The sequence below is a fragment of the Dendrobates tinctorius genome, unplaced genomic scaffold (assembly GCF_039654945.1).
Source record: "Dendrobates tinctorius isolate UK_male_01 unplaced genomic scaffold, ASM3965494v1 ptg000022l, whole genome shotgun sequence".
Taxonomy (NCBI): Eukaryota; Metazoa; Chordata; class Amphibia; order Anura; family Dendrobatidae; genus Dendrobates; species Dendrobates tinctorius.
In genome coordinates, this window is record NW_027361690.1 from 50,063,526 (window position 1) to 50,083,748 (window position 20,223).

At 45.2% G+C, this 20,223-nt stretch overlaps 1 protein-coding gene across 3 annotated transcripts in view; it reads right to left on the reverse strand.

Moving 5' to 3' along the window:
- Positions 1-3,836: 3,836 nt before the first annotated feature.
- ABHD2 (abhydrolase domain containing 2, acylglycerol lipase) overlaps positions 3,837-20,223 on the reverse strand; it is a 57,228-nt gene continuing 40,841 nt past the window's right edge. For all 3 annotated transcript variants that reach the window (XM_073568704.1, XM_073568703.1, XM_073568705.1), the window contains exons 8-11: positions 12,305-12,412; positions 7,551-7,620; positions 7,360-7,444; positions 3,837-7,215 (exon numbers count right to left, since the gene is read on the reverse strand). In XM_073568704.1, the coding sequence (XP_073424805.1) occupies positions 7,034-7,215; positions 7,360-7,444; positions 7,551-7,620; positions 12,305-12,412 (445 nt within the window). In that variant the 3' untranslated portion in view covers positions 3,837-7,033. The remainder of the gene's footprint in view (positions 7,216-7,359; positions 7,445-7,550; positions 7,621-12,304; positions 12,413-20,223) is intronic.

The following is a 20,223-nucleotide window of genomic DNA, read 5'->3' on the forward strand; positions in this document are numbered from 1 at the left end:
TAATGATCCATCCTGGGTGCATATATGTTATAACTAGATACTAAGTGACCCGGCCTTACATTGACTATATGCACACCTACATTAAGAACTACTGCCACCTACTATTTTCTGAGCAACTATCAACCAAACAAAAAGGCCTCCAATTAGTTGATTGATAGGAGGCTCTCGGATACCCAGAGCAGCTTACAGATCTATTTCTCTATAAGGGGAACACATTGCGAAGAGACCCCTCAGCAAGCCCAGAACTAGAAGAAGCAAAAGACAGGCATGTTACCCAGATACTGTAGATTTTGCTGAAATTCTGTACAAATTATACAAATGTTTTAAATGCCCAATGAACAAGGCAATGCTGATGTTTCTGTGGATGCAAAGCTGGAAATAAAACCAGTGTACATATGAAGCAGAAACTAGAACTCCCAGACTTTAGTGCCCCTGTGTCATTAGGATCGGCCAACGTGCTAAGCATTTAAACCGTCATCTCCTCTGATCGGCATTTCCCCAGTTGTAACATAAAACACTTTGGTTTGTGGCAGTAGTTATATCCCTGAGTGTTAAACCAAAAAAGACAAGCATGCAAATAATGAAGAAATTATACTGTACAGTGCCAAAGCAAAAAAAAAAAAAAAAAAGAAAAAGTAACTGCTACAATTTAGGGTAATGCACAAATGCAATCAGAATGTCAGAATCACTAAGACTATAACTCATCAAAGACCCTATATGAAGAAAAGGCTTACAGATATCAGACGGCCCATCACAAGCTGTTACACTCCTCTTCTGAGTGAAGTTACCGATCTCCAGACGGGTCACGCTGTGCTCTGTGTGGACCAGAAGTGGCTTTCACAAGGTAAGCCTATGGGGTATCAGAACAAGGCTCCACAGTAATCCGGACGGTGAAGAGCGGTGACTAGCGTTGAGCGACTTTGGTCGGATCGGGTTTCATGAAACAAAATTTGTTTCAGATGAAACTGGTCCGACTAGGGCAAAAAAAAGTCAGAGTTTCGTCTGAAACCCGACCCCAATGCAAGTCAATAAGGAATAAAAGTCGGCATTGAGTGGATGAATGTCATCCGCTCAATGCCGACTTTTATTCCTCATTGACTTGCAGGTCGGGTTTCGGACGAAACTCCGACTTTTTTTGCCCTAGTCGGACCAGTTTCATCTGAAACAAATTTTGTTTCTTGAAACCCGATCCGACCAAAGTCGCTCAACTCTAACGGTGACATCATGGAGAAGAGCAGCAGAGCTAGATCCCGGAGAAGGCAACGGTAGGAGAGTATATTAATACACTGACAGTGTACTACATACCCAGAATTAGAGAAAGAAGAAAAAAGATAGATAAGATAGAATCATAACTTACTGATTCTAAGGGCCCAGTGTGTGATGACAGGAGCATTAGGGAATGTATATTACATCTGCTATTTTTTATTTTTAAGTCTGAGCCCTTTTAAAGACCGCCCACAGTAGATAAACGTTGGCGCTTGCTGGGCTTTGTGCAGCGCCGACGTTTATCTACTGTCGGCGGTTTTGTGCCCCCCGGGACCCCCACATACCTTACAACGCGGGGATCCCGGTGCGCAATGCATGCTGGGACCCCCGATGTCATCGAGACCTGATTGGTTCAGGTCCCGATGACGTCAGCGTCACAGCAGCCAATGGGAGCGATCGCTGGGAAAGCTGCTCATTTCCCGGCGATCTCCCTCATTGTAACGCGGCTTCTCCCTCTGATCTAACACTGACAGCTGATCAGAGGTGAAGCAGCGTTATTGTGTGACTAGATCGCTGCCTGGCACAGCTGATCGCTGTCTGGCACAGCTGTGCCAGGCAGCGATCTTGTCACACAGTAACGCTGCTTCACCTCTGATCATCTGTCATTGTTAGATCAGAGGAGAAGTCGCGTTATTATGTGCCAGGCAGCGATCTTGTCACATAGTAACGCTGCTTCTCCTCTGATCTCACACTGACAGATGATCAGAGGTGAAGTGGCGTTACTATGAGTCAGATCGCAAGGCAGCGATCTTGTGACAAAAATAAAAAAAAAAGTAAAAAAAAAAAAAATGCTAGGGCTAGGGTTAGGGCTGGGATTAAGGTTATGGGTGTGTTGGTGTTAGGTTTGTGGTTAGGGTTATGGCTGAGATTAGGGTTAGGGGTGTGTTGGGGTTAGGGTTGGAATTAGAATTGGGGGTTTCCACTGTTTAGGTACATCAGGGGCTCTGTAAATGCAATATGACGCCCGCAGACCATTCCATCAAAGTCTGCATTTCAGAACGTCACTACTTCCCTTCCGAGCCCCACCGTGTGCCCAAACAGTAGTTTTCTCCCACATATGGGGTACCAGCGTACTCAGGACAAATTGGACAACAACTCTTAGGGTCCAATTTCTCCCATTACCCTTGTGAAAATAAAAATTGGGGGCTAAAAGATCATTTTTGTGGAAAAAAAATGATTTTTTTATTTTCACGCCTCTACATTATAAACTTTACTGAAACACTTGGGGGTTCAAAGTGCTCACCACACATCTATATAAGTTCCTTGGGGGGTCTAGTTTCCAAAATGGGGTCACTTGTGGGGGGTTGCCACTGTTTAGGTACATCAGGGGCTCTGCAAACGCGACATGACACCCACAGACCATTCCATCAAAGTCTGCATTTCAGAACGTCACTACTTCCCTTCCGAGCCCCACCGTGTGCCCAAACAGTAGTTTTCTCCAACATATGGCGTACCAGCATACTCAGGACAAATTGGACAACAACTCTTAGGGTCCAATTTCTCCTGTTACCCTTGTGAAAATAAAAATTGGGGGCTAAAAGATCATTTTTGTGGAAAAAAAATGATTTTTTTTTATTTTCACGGCTCTACATTATAAACTTTAGTGAAACACTTGGGGGTTCAAAGTGCTCCCCACACATCTAGATAAGTCCCTTGGGGGGGTCTAATTTCCAAAATGGGGTCACTTGTGGGGGGTTTCCACTGTTTAGGTACATCAGGGGCTCTCCAAATGCGACATGGCGTCCGATCTCAATTCCAGCCAATTCTGCATTGAAAAAGTCAAACGGGCACTCCTTCCGTTCTGAGCTCTGCCGTGTGCTCAAACAGTGGTTTAGCCCCACATACGGGGTATTGGCGTATTCGGGAGAAATTGCACAAAAATTTTTAGTGGTTCATTTTCTCTTTTTACACTTGTGAAAATAAAAAAAAAATGGTTTTGAAGTAAAATGTTTGTGAAAAAAAGTTAAATGTTTATTTTTTCCTTCCATATTCCATTCATTCATGTGAAGCACCTGAAGGGTTAATAAACTTCTTGAATGTGGTTTTGAGTACATTGAGAGGTGCAGTTTTTAGAATGGTGTCAATTTTGGGTATTTTCTGTCATATTGACCCCCCAAACTCACTTCAAATGTGAGGTGGTCCCTAAAAAAAATGGTGTTGCAAATTTTGTTGTAAAAATGAGAAATCGCTGGTCAACTTTTAACCCTTATAACTTCCTAAAAAAAAAAAAATTATGTTTCCAAAATTGTGCAGATGTAAAGTAGACATGTGGGAAATGTTATTTATTAACTATTTTGTGCGATATCACTCTCTGATTTAAGGGCATAAAAATTAAAAGTTTGAAAATTGCAAAATTTTCTAAATTTTTGCCAAATTTTGATTTTTTTAACAAATAAGTGCAGATCATATCTAAAATTTTTTACCACCATCATGAAGTACAATATGTCATGAGAAAACAATGTCAGAATCAGTAGGATCCGTTGAAGCGTTCTAGAGTTATGACCTCATAAAGTGACACTGGTCAGAATTGAAAAAATTGCCCCGGTCACGAAGGCAAAAACAGGCTCGGGTGCGAAGGGGTTAAAATGTTCTTTTATCTGCTAGACTATTTTTTTAAGGAAGTGTTACCAAGTGTCTTTTTCCTGCATGCACATTGTTGTGGTTATTGCAATATTACATATACAAAGTAGACGCACAATTTATTTATTTTTTTCCTTCCTTATATTGTCATGGTCTCCAAAAAGGAGACTTGTATGGTAAGAATGAAAACAAAATCAGACTTAAGGCAAAATTAAATAATAACGGTATGGCTGAAGCCACACGACTACAATGTCGTACTTACTGCTGTCTACAGCAAGGTGCAAAAAACTTCTGTACTAATAAGACAAGGATAATAAAGTGCAAATTCAAAGGGGGCGCAGTGCACAATGCCAGAAGTGGGGGTCACCGGCTAATAGAGAATTTGTCTGCCAATCCTGGCATTAATCAAAAGTTACTGTCGGTAACATGAAAGCAAAATCAAACATTTTAAATAATAGAAGAATACAAATCTGTAAAGTGCAAAACGTCACCATCTCGCTCAATAGTTCAGATGATGGCATTGTCATTTATCACACAGGAGCTTTCCAGCTCACAGTGTCCGAAGAAGGGACCCAAGTGCTTTATCTGTCGCTCAAATTCAGGAACAACGGCCGATCTCAATGTGCCACCAGTCTTACTTACCAAACGTTGCGCTATATAGATACATAACCATGTGTAGGAAACACAATCTGGCTGGAAGCTTCCTCCAGAAAAGACCCAAGAAACCGACGACATAGAAAACAGTATCTTCTACATTCATCAGGGCAATATAGGAGCAGATCCATATACAGGACCGAACACTTACAGAACTGATGGGAAGTTTCTTGGAACTTTTCAGAATGAAACATTAATAAAATATACCACAAAAAAAAAAATGATCTACTATGCATGGATAGCTAAGGATCAAATTATAGAAAACACATATGGAAGGAAGATCTCTGGTTTCCAAGCTCTGGAAGTAAAGACCCTGTTTTCCTGTAAAGTGCTGATCAGAGAAGAAAGACTGTACAGAAGTCCTCACATCACTTACTGAAACTTCCACCACATGACCGTCTTCAGCTAGAAAACTGAGGATTCTGGCAACGAACCGCAGAAGCATTGTAGAAATCCTGTAGAGCTGCTGAAACAGATGATTACCATTTTACAGTTTGCGTTCTTAGTGTAGTTCACACAAACAAGCCAGCGCAAAAAAAAAAGCGGCTTTAAATAAGCCAATAGTTGGTTCAAATTGAAAGTTTAAAACATTGGTAAAGCTAAACACAACCAAAGTGCAGTCTGGAAAACTGAAGTACACAAGTCGGACAAGTGGGATTTTACTATTTTACGCCACAATACCCTTACTTCTTGCCCTCTTGTTTCAATGTTTAAAGTCATCTAACAGTGAGAAAAGGACCTGCAAAGAGACGCTCAGGAGAACGGACCCTTCACCTGGACCTGGCTAAGGTATGACGCCAGTATTTGGCAGGAAAATGGTGTCAATTCAGCATTTTACCAAAACCTGCAGGTACACCCCCAAAAGTGTAATCACCTGGATGACTTTTACAAAGTAGGACAACAACCAAGGTCACCCGAGAGTCTAAATGACACCAACAGTGCTAACTCTGAAAAGTGAACAGGGTTCAATAACTCTCGCCACATAACTCTCGGTGAATTTTGTCTCCATGTTTTCCAACAGTTTAGCGGGCTAGATACAAGCATCACCAACTGCGCAGCCAGGCCGAGGGAACCAGAACATCCCCATATTGCCGAGATGGGAACAGGAGACATCATCATATAAAAAGTTCCAGGTGAAATTACAGGGCCAATAATCCCTTCTTCACATGAATGAAATAATTACGACACAGATTTCAGTTCTGGCGTTAACTAGAGTGGGATTTATCAGTGCCTATATGCAGATTTTCATTTTTACATTGGTCTTGTCCCTGTAATATATATAAAAATAATCTAGAAGACAGATTGTCATCAGAGAGCCAGTTTGCTGTAAGCACAAAATGTACGTGTCTTATGTAACTAGAGGTCCTTAGTTATCAGAAAAAGGCCTAATTGAGAAGTATGCATCAGTATACATTTTTTAACTGCTTGCAATAGCATAGTCAAGTACGCTATTCTATTCAGGATGCATCAGTAGATATGAGAGAATAAATTTGCCGGATCATGGTCCAGCAGCCACATCAGTATTTTGTGGGTTTTGGATTGCGTACCGCCTCTTACATGCTCAGATCCCCAATGTCGCTTATTACATGCAGGCTCACTGCCAAATATTCATTGTGGCCTGACTCATGCATGACGTCACACCAGGCCTACTAAGAAAAAAAAAAAAAAAAGGGTCCGAGGAAGTCGGTAGATAAGAGGTGGTTCGCAGGGTTCTCAACCAGCGGACACCAGGATCCTGGCTAATGGATTTGCTCATATGTAGCATCCATTAAAGAGAACACATACTGTGAGGAATGTTATTCTTTCACATCTGAAAGCCTATAGGTGACTGATGCCACCATAATCCTATAGTCGCACTCATTGGAGGTATAGGTCAGGAAATCCTCCCTATGTACCTCTCTGCATATACTACAAAGGCAGTGTGAATGCATCCTTAGAGTGTGTTCACCAATACAATAGAAATATGTGCCATTAAAAAAAAAAAATTATATATGGACCCCCCATTAGTCCAGCAAAATTAGTTGGCCCCATAAGGTGTCCAGTCTCCCTTCATAGCGCATGTACAAGTGATACAGAACTAATGCAATGACTTACATAGATGTCAACTTGATTTCCAAAAATTGGAATGTACGTTAAGCCTTGAGAATCTCAAAAACTCAGATGAGGTGTATCTGGGGTAGACGAATATCTACTTCAGCTACTATTTGACAATATATTGATAGAAATACAATGGCCTTGCTGTACCAAACAGCAATAAATATAATATAATATATATATACTACATAAAGCACTGCAGCAACTATCCAGAAAGGGAATGCAGGAGCTCTGTAGGCTCACAGTGGAGTCACGGCCTCTTCCCTTGACGTTTTACTGCAAAGATAATCTGGGTAGACCCATGAATTGACGGACAGTTGCAAAAAAAAAAAAAAAAAAAGAAAAAAAATTACAGTAACTGTTAATAAGGAATTATAAATGCATAAAAAACGATGGATCTGTAGACCAGTCTTTGGGAAGATAACCAGTTTAACTAGGCTCAGACTGCTTGTTCTTTGTCAGAGCACTTGGATTTATTCTCCCACTGACAGATAGCATTGGAGTACTGAACCAGAAGTTTATCCATCCAAGTCAGGGGCTCTGGGAAGAGAACTGCACCTTCAAAGAAGCCAAGATGTCCCCCGTGAAGAGGCAAAACCACCATGACCGTCTCCTTGTTGGCTAAAAATAAATCAGGCACAAAGAAAACAAAAAGAGAAGGTTAAAAAGAACAGACACAGATCAAATGGAAGCAATGTACAAACCAAAAAAAGATACTTTTACTTATCCTCCATTAAAGTGCTCACTGCAGCAAAAAACACTTACTTGCCAGAGTCTTTGGAATGGACAGGAGGCTTTCATGGACTAGAGGGTCGTCTGTCGAGTTAACCAACATAAGTGGCACTTGTATCTAGAGAGACAGACAAGGCTCAGACTTACAAAGAAAAGACCTCCCTTTGCCCCAATCATACACAATCCCTAAAACGTATCAGCATGTGCTAGCAATCAAAGCTTACATTGTGCAAATACCGGACACAGCTTTCTTCTTCATAGTACTCCTTAAGGGACTTATAGCCATGGAACCTCCTGACAGAAAAAAAAAAAAAAGACGATGAAATCACATCACAGGCAATACACCTTAAAAGGTGTTTTCCCACGAACAAGGTGTTGATTTTAATTAATAAATCTTGGAATAATAATAATTTCCACAATTGGATGTGTTTAAAAAAAAAAAAATGTTCCTGTGCTGAGATAATCTTATAAATGTGCCCCTGCTGTGTACTGCGTAATGGCTGTGTCTGACCGTGCAGGAACATGGTCTGATCACGCGATACGCGTGGGTTTGGGGGTCCCATGTAACCTACCCGGTAGCTTGTTCATCCTCAGAAACCAGGTGATATCATGCTAGGGAAAGGGACTTATTAATGTATGTTTATTTGTGTTGGCAACATGATAAGCATTCAATTTTCTGTCCATGGTATATGTAGAATTTCTATGTAACCATAGTAGTTATTGATAATATGGTATTTTTTGATTTAAGGTCATGATTGTCATTACAATTGATTTGATAGACCCTAGGTTATTGTAACTAGCAGATACCTGGCATTACACTGTATGGTTGGTCTTGGGACCCATACCATTTAACTATTTATCAAAATGACCCATTGTCTTTGTTTTGTTATTAATGTCTGGTTGTTCAGACTTTTTAATTGTTTCTAACCACAAAGTGTCTGTTTGTTGTGTCCATTAATAAAATTGATACATTTTTTCCATATCTATGTGGTGATCCCTACTTGTGTGCATATACTTTCTTCTTTTCATGTGTTTTCATAACATGGTCTGATCATGCCGCAGCTCCTGGGGGGGGGGGGGGGGGAGAAAGATTTGCAATACCATGCCCCTGCACAGCCAGACACAGCCATTACACAGCAGTGCACATTTATAAGATTATTTCTGCACAGGAACATTTTTTTTTTAAAATACATTAATTGTGGAAATGATTATTCCAAGATCTATTGATTAAAATGAACTTTTTGTTTGTGAGACAACCCCTTTAATAAGAACCAAACTCAGCTCCACAACTCAATACCACATACACAAGAAACTTATCAGCCCAGGAACAATATGTACCACAAAGCAGATGTACAGTTGTATGAAAAAGTGTTGCCCCCTTCCTCACTTCCTACTCTTTTGCATATTGTCACACTTAAATGTTCCAGTCGGCAAACAAATTTAAATATTAGATGAAGATAATGCAGTTTTTAAATGAAGAAATCCAAACCAACAGGGCCCTGTGTGAAAAAGTAATTGCCATCTAAATCTAATAACTGGTTGAGCCATCTTTAGCAGCAACAACTGCAATCAAGCATGTGCAAATACTGGCTAGGAGTCTTTTACAACGGTCGGGAGGAATTTTGACCCACTCATCTTTTGCAGAATTGTTGTAATTCAGCCATACTGGAGTGTTAATCGAGTACGAACCGCCTTTTAAAGCTCATGCCACAGAATCTCAATCAGATAAAAGGTCAGGACTTTGACTAGGCCACTTCAAAGTCTTAAATTTTGCTTTTCTTAAGCCATTCAGAGGTGGACTTGCTGCTGCGTTTTGGATCATTGTCCTGCTGCATAATAAAAGTGCACTCAAGCTTGAGGTCACAAACAGATGGCAGGACATTCTCATTCAAGATTTTTGGTAGACAGCAGAATTCATGGTTCTATTTACCACAGCAAGTCTTCCAGGCCCTGAAGCAGAAAAACAGCCTCAAACCATCACACTACCACCATAATTTACTTGATGTTCCTTTTCTAAAATGATGTATTACACCTATGCCAGGTGTAATAGGATAAACACCTTCTAAAAATTTCAACTTTTGTCTCGTCAGTGCACAGAGTATTCTCCCAAAAGTATTGGGGGATCATCAAGATGTTTTTTGCAAAACTGATACGAGCATTTATGCTCTTATTTGAAAAAAGGGGAATGGGGAAAGGAAGAAGTCAGCTCACCATTTGCAGTCTCTTTCCAAGAATGAGTTCCACACACGGAACTGCCTGGGCTTGGGAGTGCAAGTTCCACAGAATGAAGAAAAAAAAAAAAAAAAAAAGGTACTCCAGCGTAGAAAAATATAAAACTTTGTCTTGAATGGAAAAATTCCTAAAAACAAGCACAATGCGGACAACACTCCAGTCTAAGGCTAGTTTCACACTAGCGTTTTTTTGCACTGCGTTTTTGCGCAGTGCAAACGCATACAGAAAACGCATCATGTGTTTTGTATGCGTTTGCTGCTTTTTTGCGCATGTGTTTTAACTATTTTTTAGCCATTTTTACTCTTAAAACACATGCGTTTTTAAACGCAGACGTGCGCATATCCATGCGCAGATCTGCGTTCCCATAGACTGTAATGTGTTTTTTTGTGCATTCCGTGCACATGCGTTTTTTTGAGACCGGTCGGATGGACCAAAAATTCAACAGGTAGCGTCCGGCGTGCCTGGGCGCACACTACAAAAAACGCATGCGCACGTAAAACGCGTGCAAACGCTAGACCATGCGCCCCCATGTTAAAGATAGGGGAAAAGGATGTATGCGCAAAAAAACGCTAGTGTGAAACCAGCCTTAGTCATGGTTAGTATAAGTTGTCAGACTGGAGGCTTAAAAACCAAAAGGTTTTTAAGCCTCCAGTCTGACAACTTATACTAACCATGATTAAGACCGGAGTGCAGACACGCGTCAGTTGGTAGCTCTCTGGGATCTATATGTTGTCCGCATTGTGCCTGTTATGTTTTTCTATGCTGGAGTACCTTTTTTTTTCGTCACTTTATGTTTTTATTGTTCTGCAATGGTTTTCATTGTGGAACTTTGACACACAGGCCATTTTTGCCCAGTCTCTTTCGAATGGTGGAGACCATCACTTTTTCACACAGTGCCCTGTAGGTTTGGATTTATTTTTCCCTTAATAATAAACACCCTAATTTAAAAACTGCATTTTGTGTTTACTAGTGTAATATTTACATTTGTTTGATGATCTGAAACATTTCATTGTGACAAACCTGCAAAAGAATATGAAATCAGGAAGTTGGCAAACACTTTCACACAACTCTATATATAACATGTCTGCGTGTAAAGCACTTACAAAAATGAACCAATATTAGAGATGAGTGAATTGATTGGAAGGACCCTTGTTCAGCTACCAAGTCAGTAGTCCGTTGCAGGATGGGAGCAATCTTCTAACTACGGGCATTCCTCTTAGGTCAGTTAGTCAAAAGAGGAGCCGCGATGAATCATACAGGAGTCAAATGGCAGGGCTCCTGTCCCACAGCACTTGAATACTTACCTGGCAGCTGTATCAGGGTCCCCCAAATCCTCTTTAACCATTATTACTGCTCACTTCACATCAGAGCCCTTCATCAGATTTGATATATATATACTCCGTATACAGGCATTCAGTAAAGAAAGTTACAATGTGTGGTGACATGACACTGTGCACTTATATTCAGCGGTGGTATATACTGTGAAGAGCTAAATACATATATTTTAAATCTCCTTTTTCCATTTTTATATATGGTACCTTTTATGTTCATCTGACAATCTGCAGTGGCCATTGTGTGTGTGCGCGCACACACACACACACACACACACACACACACACACACACAAAAAAAGTACCATATATAAAACCTGAAAAAGGATATATTCAGAATAAATATGAAATACAATCTACAGGCCTGGAGCCATAAATAGTGCGCAATACCAAAAATAGCCATATTAGATGCCGGAGAAGATAAATAAAAGGAATATAGAGATAATAAAGAAGGGGTAACAGGCACATATAAAAGAACAAAAGTATATTGATTAGACCTGAATGACAATAGAAAGACCCAAAACACAAGTTTTGCTTTTAGCTTTTTCCTGTCAGGAGGGGAGGTGTTTATATTCACTGTGTTTCCAGTATATGGCGTTTATTTGCATCGTGAGAGTTGTAGGTGTACACACCCAACGTATCCACTGGATCCCACTGACCTGATGAATGCCACCAATATAGTGCATTATATTGATATTAGATCCTTTATATCTGGTATGTGAATATAGATCTCCCCAAGTGACATAGTGACTCTGAATATACTGTTTAATATGCTTGTATTCTGTTCCTTTTGTAATATAATCAATGTAAATTTGAAGTCAAAACGCTTATAAAAGGAACAGATCAGTAGAGGGACAGATGTACGTGTGTGATGGATCCATGCAATCAAACAATACTAATGTGCTATAGAGTATACTGGGTTGGCAGTGAACATGAATAACAATACTCTACAGTAAGTAGAACCGCAATGGGTGTAAATAAATTGTCCAATTAAATCATATTGTGTGGCACAATAGGTGTAAGAGTCAAGAACTCAATATTTATACTATGACCCAGTATATGTTAAATGGCTGGTACAAGCATTATAGCGTTAGTATGACATAGCAAAATCAGGGATATTACCTGTGACAGCAGGTGGGTTGATGCAGGAACGCGCCCCGATGTGCGTTTTGGAATAAATCCTTCGTAAGGGGTGGTCAATGCTTGTACAAACCATTTAACATATACTGGGTCATAGTTGAAATGTTTGAGTTCTTCACCCTTACACCTATTGTGCCACATAATATGATTTAATTGGACAATTTATAGTGTCAATCACCACCTAGCAAACAAAACAAAGACTGCAGCTAGACCTCACCATTGGCCTCAAACCAGGTGAATGGTTCCAAAGATTGTGAAGAGCATCCTGTGCTTACCTCATTACAGTATCGTCTATCTGCATGAGAGACGTGGCGGTGTACAGCCGGCTGAGCACAGAGTCTTCAAATACTTTATTCATTCGGCTGTCCGTAAAAAGCGCATGTCTAGACGAAGACGACGACACAAGAAACGTCAAAACCACAACTTCATATACAATCCTAGGCTACATCACATGTAGAAGACAAAAAACATAAGAGATTGTGCTGTACAATAAAGCTGCCATCCCTTAAAGGGAACCTGCCACTAGATGCCTACTGCCCAAACCACAGGCACCACGAATCAGAGCCTGGTCACACGATTTCAGCCAGAAAGTTTCACGCTAATTCACTTCTGAATTTCAGAGAAAGTCTAGTTTGAATATTTGTCCGGGGACCATAGCAGGAGAGGGGACAAGTCTGGCACCACTTCCGGATATAGCTGCTCCCCGCATCCCTTTAGTTGATTAAAGGGAATCTGTCACCCTTTTTTTGCCCTATCAGCTGCTGGCATTGACATCAGGGGCTTATCTACAGCATTCTGTAATGCTGTAGATAAGCCCCGATGGAACCTGAAAGAGAAGAAAAACACGTTAGATTATACTCACCGGAGGGGGCGGTCTGGTCCGGCTCCTCCCATCTTCATACGATGCCGTCCTCTTCTTCCCTTCCTGTAGTAGCTCCGGCGCAGGCGCACTGCTCTGCCCTGTTGAGGGCAGAGCAGAGTCCTGCAGTGCGCAGGCGTCGGGAGAGGTCCGGTTCCTACGCACTGCATTATTCTGCTCTGCCCTCAACAGGGCAGAACAGTGCGCCTGCGCCGGAGCTACTACAGGAAGGGAAGAATAGGACGCATCGTATGAAGATGGGATGAGCTGGACCGGACCACGACACCCATCGGACCGGACCGCCCCCTCCGGTGAGTATAATCGAACGTGTTTTTCTTATCTTTCAGGATGCTGTAGATAAGCTCCTGATGTCAATGCCGGCAGCTGATAGGGCAAAACACATGGATTTTTGTGATAAACTCACCGTAAAATCCTTTTCTCCGAGACGCTCATTGGGGGACACAGATACTGTGGGTGTATGCTTCTGCCGCTAGGAGGCTGACAGTAAGTGAAAAAAAAAAGAGGTTAGCTCCTCCTCCGTCGTATACACCCACGCCCCTATTGCGGGCGGAACTCAGTTTGGTGCAAAAGCAGTAGGAGGACAACAAAATCAGCCTTAATACAGGTACATGTCCAGAAAAGGACCACCCTTATATCACATAAATAAATGCGTATTAAACAAAAACAGAGCCAACTGGCTAATAGGGTGGGTGCTGTGTCCCCCAATGAGCATCTCGGAGAAAAGGATTTTACGGTGAGTTTATCACAGAAATCCATGTTTCTCCTTCGCCTCATTGGGGGACACAGATACTGTGGGACGTCCTAAAGCAGTCCCTGGGTGGGAGATTGACTCACCGATCCAAGCTACATGCACCTCTTGTTTAAAGGTGCGCCACCGCTGCTTGGAGAATCCTTCTACCCAAGCTCGCATCCGCCGAGGCCCGAGTATGACTATTATAATGTCTGGCAAATGTGTGCAGGCTGGACCAGGTTGCTGCTTTGCAAACCTGTTCCGCCGAAGCCTGATGCCGAAGCGCCCAAGAGGCACCCACTGCCGGAGTAGAGTGCGCTCTGATCCCTGCTGGAATCGGCGTGCCTCTAATGCGATAGGACTCGTGTATAGTCAAACAAATCCATCTGGCTATGGTCAATTTTGAGGCAGCGAGTTCTTTCCTGCGCCCTTCCGGGAGCACGAACAGCGTGTCCGTCTGACGAAAGGGTGCCGTCCGCGACACGTACCTCGGAGGGCTCTTACCAGGTCCAACTTGTGAAGAGCCTTTTCCACACGGTGCACAGTTGCTGGACAAAATTAAGGCAAAACATTCATTAATGTGAAAAGAGGACATGACTTTCGGCAGAAAAGGAGGGGCTGGTCTGAGGACCACCTTATCCCTATGGAAAGTGAGGAACGGAGCTCGGCAGGATAGGGTCGCCAGCTCTGCAGCTCGCCTGATGGAAGTGATGGCCACTAGGAACACCACTTTCCAGGAAAAAGTACCTCAAAGAGATATCCTGAAGCGGTTCAAATGGAGCTTCCTGCAGAACACTTAGGACCATGTTAAGGTCCCAGGCATCCATAGGCGCCTTATAGGGAGGTACCAAGTGGGTGACTGCCTGAATGAAAAGTCTTCACCTGAAAATTGGTAGCAATTCTGTGCTGGAACAGGACGGATAAGGCCGATATTTGTCTCCTGAGGGAACTAGGAGCAAAGCCCGAGTCTAATGCTCTACCGAATGAGCTATCCGGGCTCTCTAAGCCCGACTGGAGAAAAGCCAAGATGTTGGGGATCGAGAATCTCAGCGGAGAAACACCGCGGCCTCGACACCAAGCAAAGAACACCTTCCAGGTGTGGTGGTAAATTCGTGCTGAAGCCGGCTTCCGGGCGCTAATCAATGTAGCAACCACCTCGCTTCCGAACCCTGCCTGGGTTACAATCCAAGATTCAACGGCCATGCCGTCAAACATCGGGTCCCTGAGTTCGGGTGGCAAATCGGCCCTTGAGACAGTAGATCTGGGTACTCTGGCAGGCGCCAAGGAACGTCGGCGAGCAGCTGCATTAGATCTGCGACCCCGTTCGACGGGGCCAGTCTGGGGCCAGCAGAATCGCCGGCACGCCTTCCATCTTGATCTTTTTGATGCCTCTCAGAAGTAGTGGCAGTGGGGGAAATAGATATGGGAGGCGAACTGGTTCCATGGCAGAACTAACGCGTCTACTGCGAACGCCTGCAGGTCCCTGGCCTGAGCGACATATGTGGGCACCTTGGCATTCACTCTGGACGCCATCAGGTCCACATCCGGAGCTCCCCACAGTTGACAAATCTGCTGAAAGACTTCGGGAAGTAGAGACCACTCTCCGGATACAAGACCCTGCCGGCTGAGAAAGTCTGCCGTCCAATTATCCACACCCCGGGATGTGGACAGTCGAAATCCCTGAGTGGTTTCCTTCGGCCCACTGAAGAACGTGCCCCACCTCGAGCATTGTTGCTCTGCTGCGGGTGCCCCCTTGATGATTTATGTAAGCCACCGCCGTGGCGTTGTCCGATTGAATCCGGACGGGGCGGCCTGCTAGAAAGTGATGAAACTTCTGCCGAGCCAGCCGAATTGCTCGTATCTCCAATGAGTTGATCGGGAGGCGTGCCTCCTGTGGCGACCTCCGTTCCTGGGTTGTGTGGTGGCGAGACACCGCTCCCCCACCGAGGAGACAGGCATCGGTTGTCATTACCAGCCAATGATCTGGGGGGAAAGGTTCCCCTGGGCCAGAGAGGAACTGGTTATCCACCATCCGAGTGACTGCCTGACTTTAGAGGACAGTCGGCACCACCGATCGAGCGTGAAAGGATTCTTGTCCCAGGCTGACAAGAGGGCGTGCTGCAGGGGGCGAAGGTGGAACTGGGCGACAGGTATGGCTTCCATTGCTGCCACCATTTTCCCTAGAATCCTCATCTCGGATTGGATGGTATGAGGGACTCTTTGGCGAAGTGTCCGGACTCCCTGCCGAAGAGCTAGCGCCTTTTCCTGAGGGAGAATTACCAACCCTCGGCAAGTGTCGAAGATCATTCCTAGGAAGGAGATCCTCTGAGCTGGCACAAGGGATGACTTCTTTGCATTGACCAACCATCCTAAGCGGGCAAGAGTATCTAGCATGATGTTGACTTTTTCTTCGCATGCCCGTATTGACGGGCCCTTGACCAAGAGGTCGTATGCCTCGAGAATGCAGTTTGGCCATGACAACTGCCATAACCTTTGTGAACACTCTGGGAGAGGTGGCTAGCCCGAAGGGTAGCGCTACGAACTGAAAATGTTGATCGCTGATGGCGAAGTGTAGAAACCACTGATGAGGAGGAAAAATGGGAATATGCAGATATGCATCCTGAATGTCTCATGGCCGATATGTCTGAACGGAGAGACTCCATCCGGAAATTTCTGATCCTGATGAATTTGTTCAGAAGCTTCAGGTCCAAAACAGGCCTGACAGATCCGTCCTTTTTGGGAACTGCAAAATGGTTGGAATGGAACCCGAGCTCTTTCGTGTTCCGGAACTGGAACAATGACTCCGTTGTGCTGGAGCGATTTTATGGCTCCCAATAGAGCCCTTGCCTGGGTATCCACCCTGGGAAGCCAGGAAAGAAAAAGTCATCTTGGAGGATATCTGACAAATTCTATTTTGCAACCTGAGGCCACCAACTCCTTACCCATGCGTCATGCGCGACACTGAACTAGACGCGGCGAAACCAGAGTTGCCGGCCGTGCACCTTGCTGGTGTCGTCTGGCAAGCACCTCGAGTCATTTGGCTGATGATATTTGGGATCTGAATCCCCTCAAGCTGGCTGTTGAGTTCGCATTCTCCTCAATGGGTTGGTTCTTTTGAGACCTGCCGCCCCTATCCTGGTTGGGGCAGCCTGAAGCGGCAGAATTGGCCACTGTGGTCCACCCAGGGTTGCGAAAGGCCGAAAACGAGCATAAAAAGGGTGGCGAAAAGGCGGTTTGACCTTTTGTTGAGGGAGAAAACCGCTCTTTCCTCCTGTGGAGTCGAAGATAAGTTTATCCAACTTCAAGATTCCACGGCCATGCCATGTCCTTAACTATAGAGCTCTTCTGATAGCTATTGCGTTAGCGGCATCAAGTGACGAGCAATTGGCCGCATCCAAAGACGCCTTGATTACGTAATCTCCGGCCATCACGATCTGACTCGTGATTTCCGATCTTTCTGCAGGTAGCTCTTGCTCCTGCGCGACCCTGTTTAATGATTCTGACCATGAGATTATGGCCTTGGCTAACCCAGTTGCTGCAAATGAGGGAGAGAGCACTGATCCTGACGCCTCATATACTGAGCACACTGAGCTCTCTATGAGGCGATCCGTGGGATCCTTAATAGAGGAAACGCTAGGCCCGGATAACAGGGTTATAGCGGCTAGGCGCGACACCAGTGGATCCACCGTCGGAGATTCCGTCCATTTTTTACGTAGGTCCGGGGAAAATGGATACCTTGCTTCAAGTGCCTTTTGACCCAAGAACGCCTGTCTTGTCGTTCCCTGTGTCGCTGCACTATGTTCTCAAACTCAGGGTGAGAGGAAAAAATTCTGTGCAACCGCTTCACTCGCTTAAACGCCACCTTATGCCCCGTAGCCGCTGCGGGATCATCCTCACTCCCCAAGGTCTGATTGACGGCTTCTATGAGGCTGTCCACTGTTTCACGTGACGCTGGAGTATCCAGGTCAAGGGGCTCGCCTGAGTCGAATTCTGAGGTCTGCTCGCTATCAACCACTGGTGACGGGGAGCAAGAAGCAGAACTTACGGATGCCGAGGCACCGGATGTACTGGGCGACACCGCGTGGATTTGTTTCCCTCGGGTCTGCCTGGAGTGTGAGAGCGACCCCTGCAGGCGAGAGGCTCTTGTGAGGTGGAGGTTCCCTCTAAGGCCGGCGAGCCACTGTCCCTGCCCCCATCTGGGGCCTGAAGGCACTCAATTGCATGAGCTGTGACAGTGATAGGGCCCACTCTGGTGGGGCTTGGCACATTGGTCGCGGTCGCCGGGGAGGACGGACACTGACGTTCTGTTAGGCGTCGGGTTCCGGGCGCTGCACAGCGGGAATCCCGAACCTTGTCCTCTGCGGTGTGCCCATACCAGCTGTCAGGAACCCCGCACTGCACTTGCTCACTGAGCCAGTGCAGGTGGCCTGAGTACAAAAACAGTAAAAACAGTGCTCCAAGATACCTGTGGAGCAGGGCAGCAGCGGTGACGATGCGTGCTTCAGAGTATGGGGACCTGAAGCACATGACTGCTGGGGGCGTGACCTAAGCTCCACAGAGCTAGGAGCTGCAGGGAAACTCCTAGAAAAGGTAACTACAGGACAATGTTACCAAGAGGCATAGACAGACAGAAACCAGATGAAGCCAGGGTCAAAGCACAAGATAGCAATACAGTACTAAAGGGTTAGACAGAGCGAATAGTCAGGATGTAGCAATAGATCAGAAAACCAGAACGGGCAATAGACGGTACAATAGGGACAAACTAACGGAGTAACGATAGCCAAGCCAGGAGGTCAGAACCAGAAAAGACAATAGTACCAAAACGAGAGACGGAGTACAGAGTGAGGGAACGGACCGGGTCATACACAGGAATCAAACAAGCAATGCAGAATACACGCACACTAGGGGTCAGACACACCAGAACAACAGTATAGCTGACAGAGAACCCTGGTAAAGAGTGAGTATAAATACCCCTCCCAGATCCAGAAAGAGGCCACGGACACTTAACCCTGTGAGTGCAGAGCAAGAACCCTGTTCAAACCATGACACCAGCATTGTGGGTTCGGTCGCAGGTGAGGGCTCCTGGACGCGTTTGGAGTCGCAGGCTTTGCATAATCGCTTGCTCTGCACCCGCGGACACGCAGCCCGACCAGAGATGCATGCTGATTCTTCGGACATGCTGTATCTGTCCACTACTGGGGATGGGGGGGGGAAGGAGGTAGCACCTCGTTTTCCCTGTGTCTCCTGGGCAGCACTTACCCCAGTCCTGTGCCCACCCGTTCCTGGACGCCTCCGCACAAAAAAAATCACGTGCCACCAGCTGTGGGGCGGACCGCCAACATATGAACCTGTCCAGGGGTGGTACTTCCGGGTCTGCGGCCTAGCCACGCTCCGAAGCCCGGGACTAAATTTATCCACCGCCGCAAGTGACGCGCAGCCTGGAGGCGGAACTTCCGGTCGCGGCCTAGCTTCGGCTAAAGCCGCGGCCTCAATTTATCCCTTTATCCCCTGCCCGCAACGGGGGGGCGCGAACTCCATGACGCCACAAAAAATGACGCTGCTTACTGGAGCGGGCTTCTCCGCACCGCTCTGCAGCCACGCTCAGCCAGACATGGCCGGTGGCATCTGACAGCTAAGGGCTCCAGCCCCGGATCTTCGCCGCAGGAGCCCTCCCAGGCCCTCTCCTCACTGACGATCCTCTTCAGCTTCCCAGCTCAGGTATGTGAGGGGGCCTTGAAAAAAAATAGGACGGTGCAAGCACCCTAGCTCCATCTAACCCCTTCAGGGGGTGAGGAGAGGGACCGTCCGCCGCCTTGCAGCACCGCAGTCTAAGCATTGGTGGAGCAGTGGGGGCCGCACGGACTAGTCTTGTGCCTCTGTACAGCCCATGGTTTCAATACCTAGGGGTGGTCAGGGCTAAGCCCGGCATTGTGTCCCACGTCGCGGGAGAGGATATGTGGAGGGACACTCGCATGTGGTCGCCCATTGATGGTTTGGGGAAATCTGACCCTTTCAATAGGATCCGTTGCCCCTGTCTCATCTTCATAGACGGTAAAAATAAAATAAAAAAGGTCTGGGGAAAAAGGCCCAGATATGTCCCACGGTGCGGGAGAGAATTACGCGGAGACGATACTCAACACGTGCTTGCCCGTTGATGGTTTGGGGAGATCAGACCCTTTCAAATAGGGTCCGTCGCCCCTGTCTCATCTTCATGGAAAGAAAAAAAAAAAAAGTCTGGAGCAAAACCAGACGTGTGTGCCTCCATGGACACTAAGCAAAAAACTGAGTTCCGCCCGCAATAGGGGCGAGGGTGTATACGACGGAGGAGCTAACCTCTTTTTTTCACTTAGTGTCAGCTTCCTAGTGGCAGAAGCATACACCCACAGTATCTGTGTCAATGAGGCGAAGGAGAAAAAGGGTGACAGATTCCCTTTAACAGATCTTTCCTGTGTGAATACATAGCCAAAACATGCCAGATTACACAGACACACACACACACACATATATTATATATATATATATATATATATATATATATATATATATATATATATATATATTTTTTTTTTTTTTTTACACACACA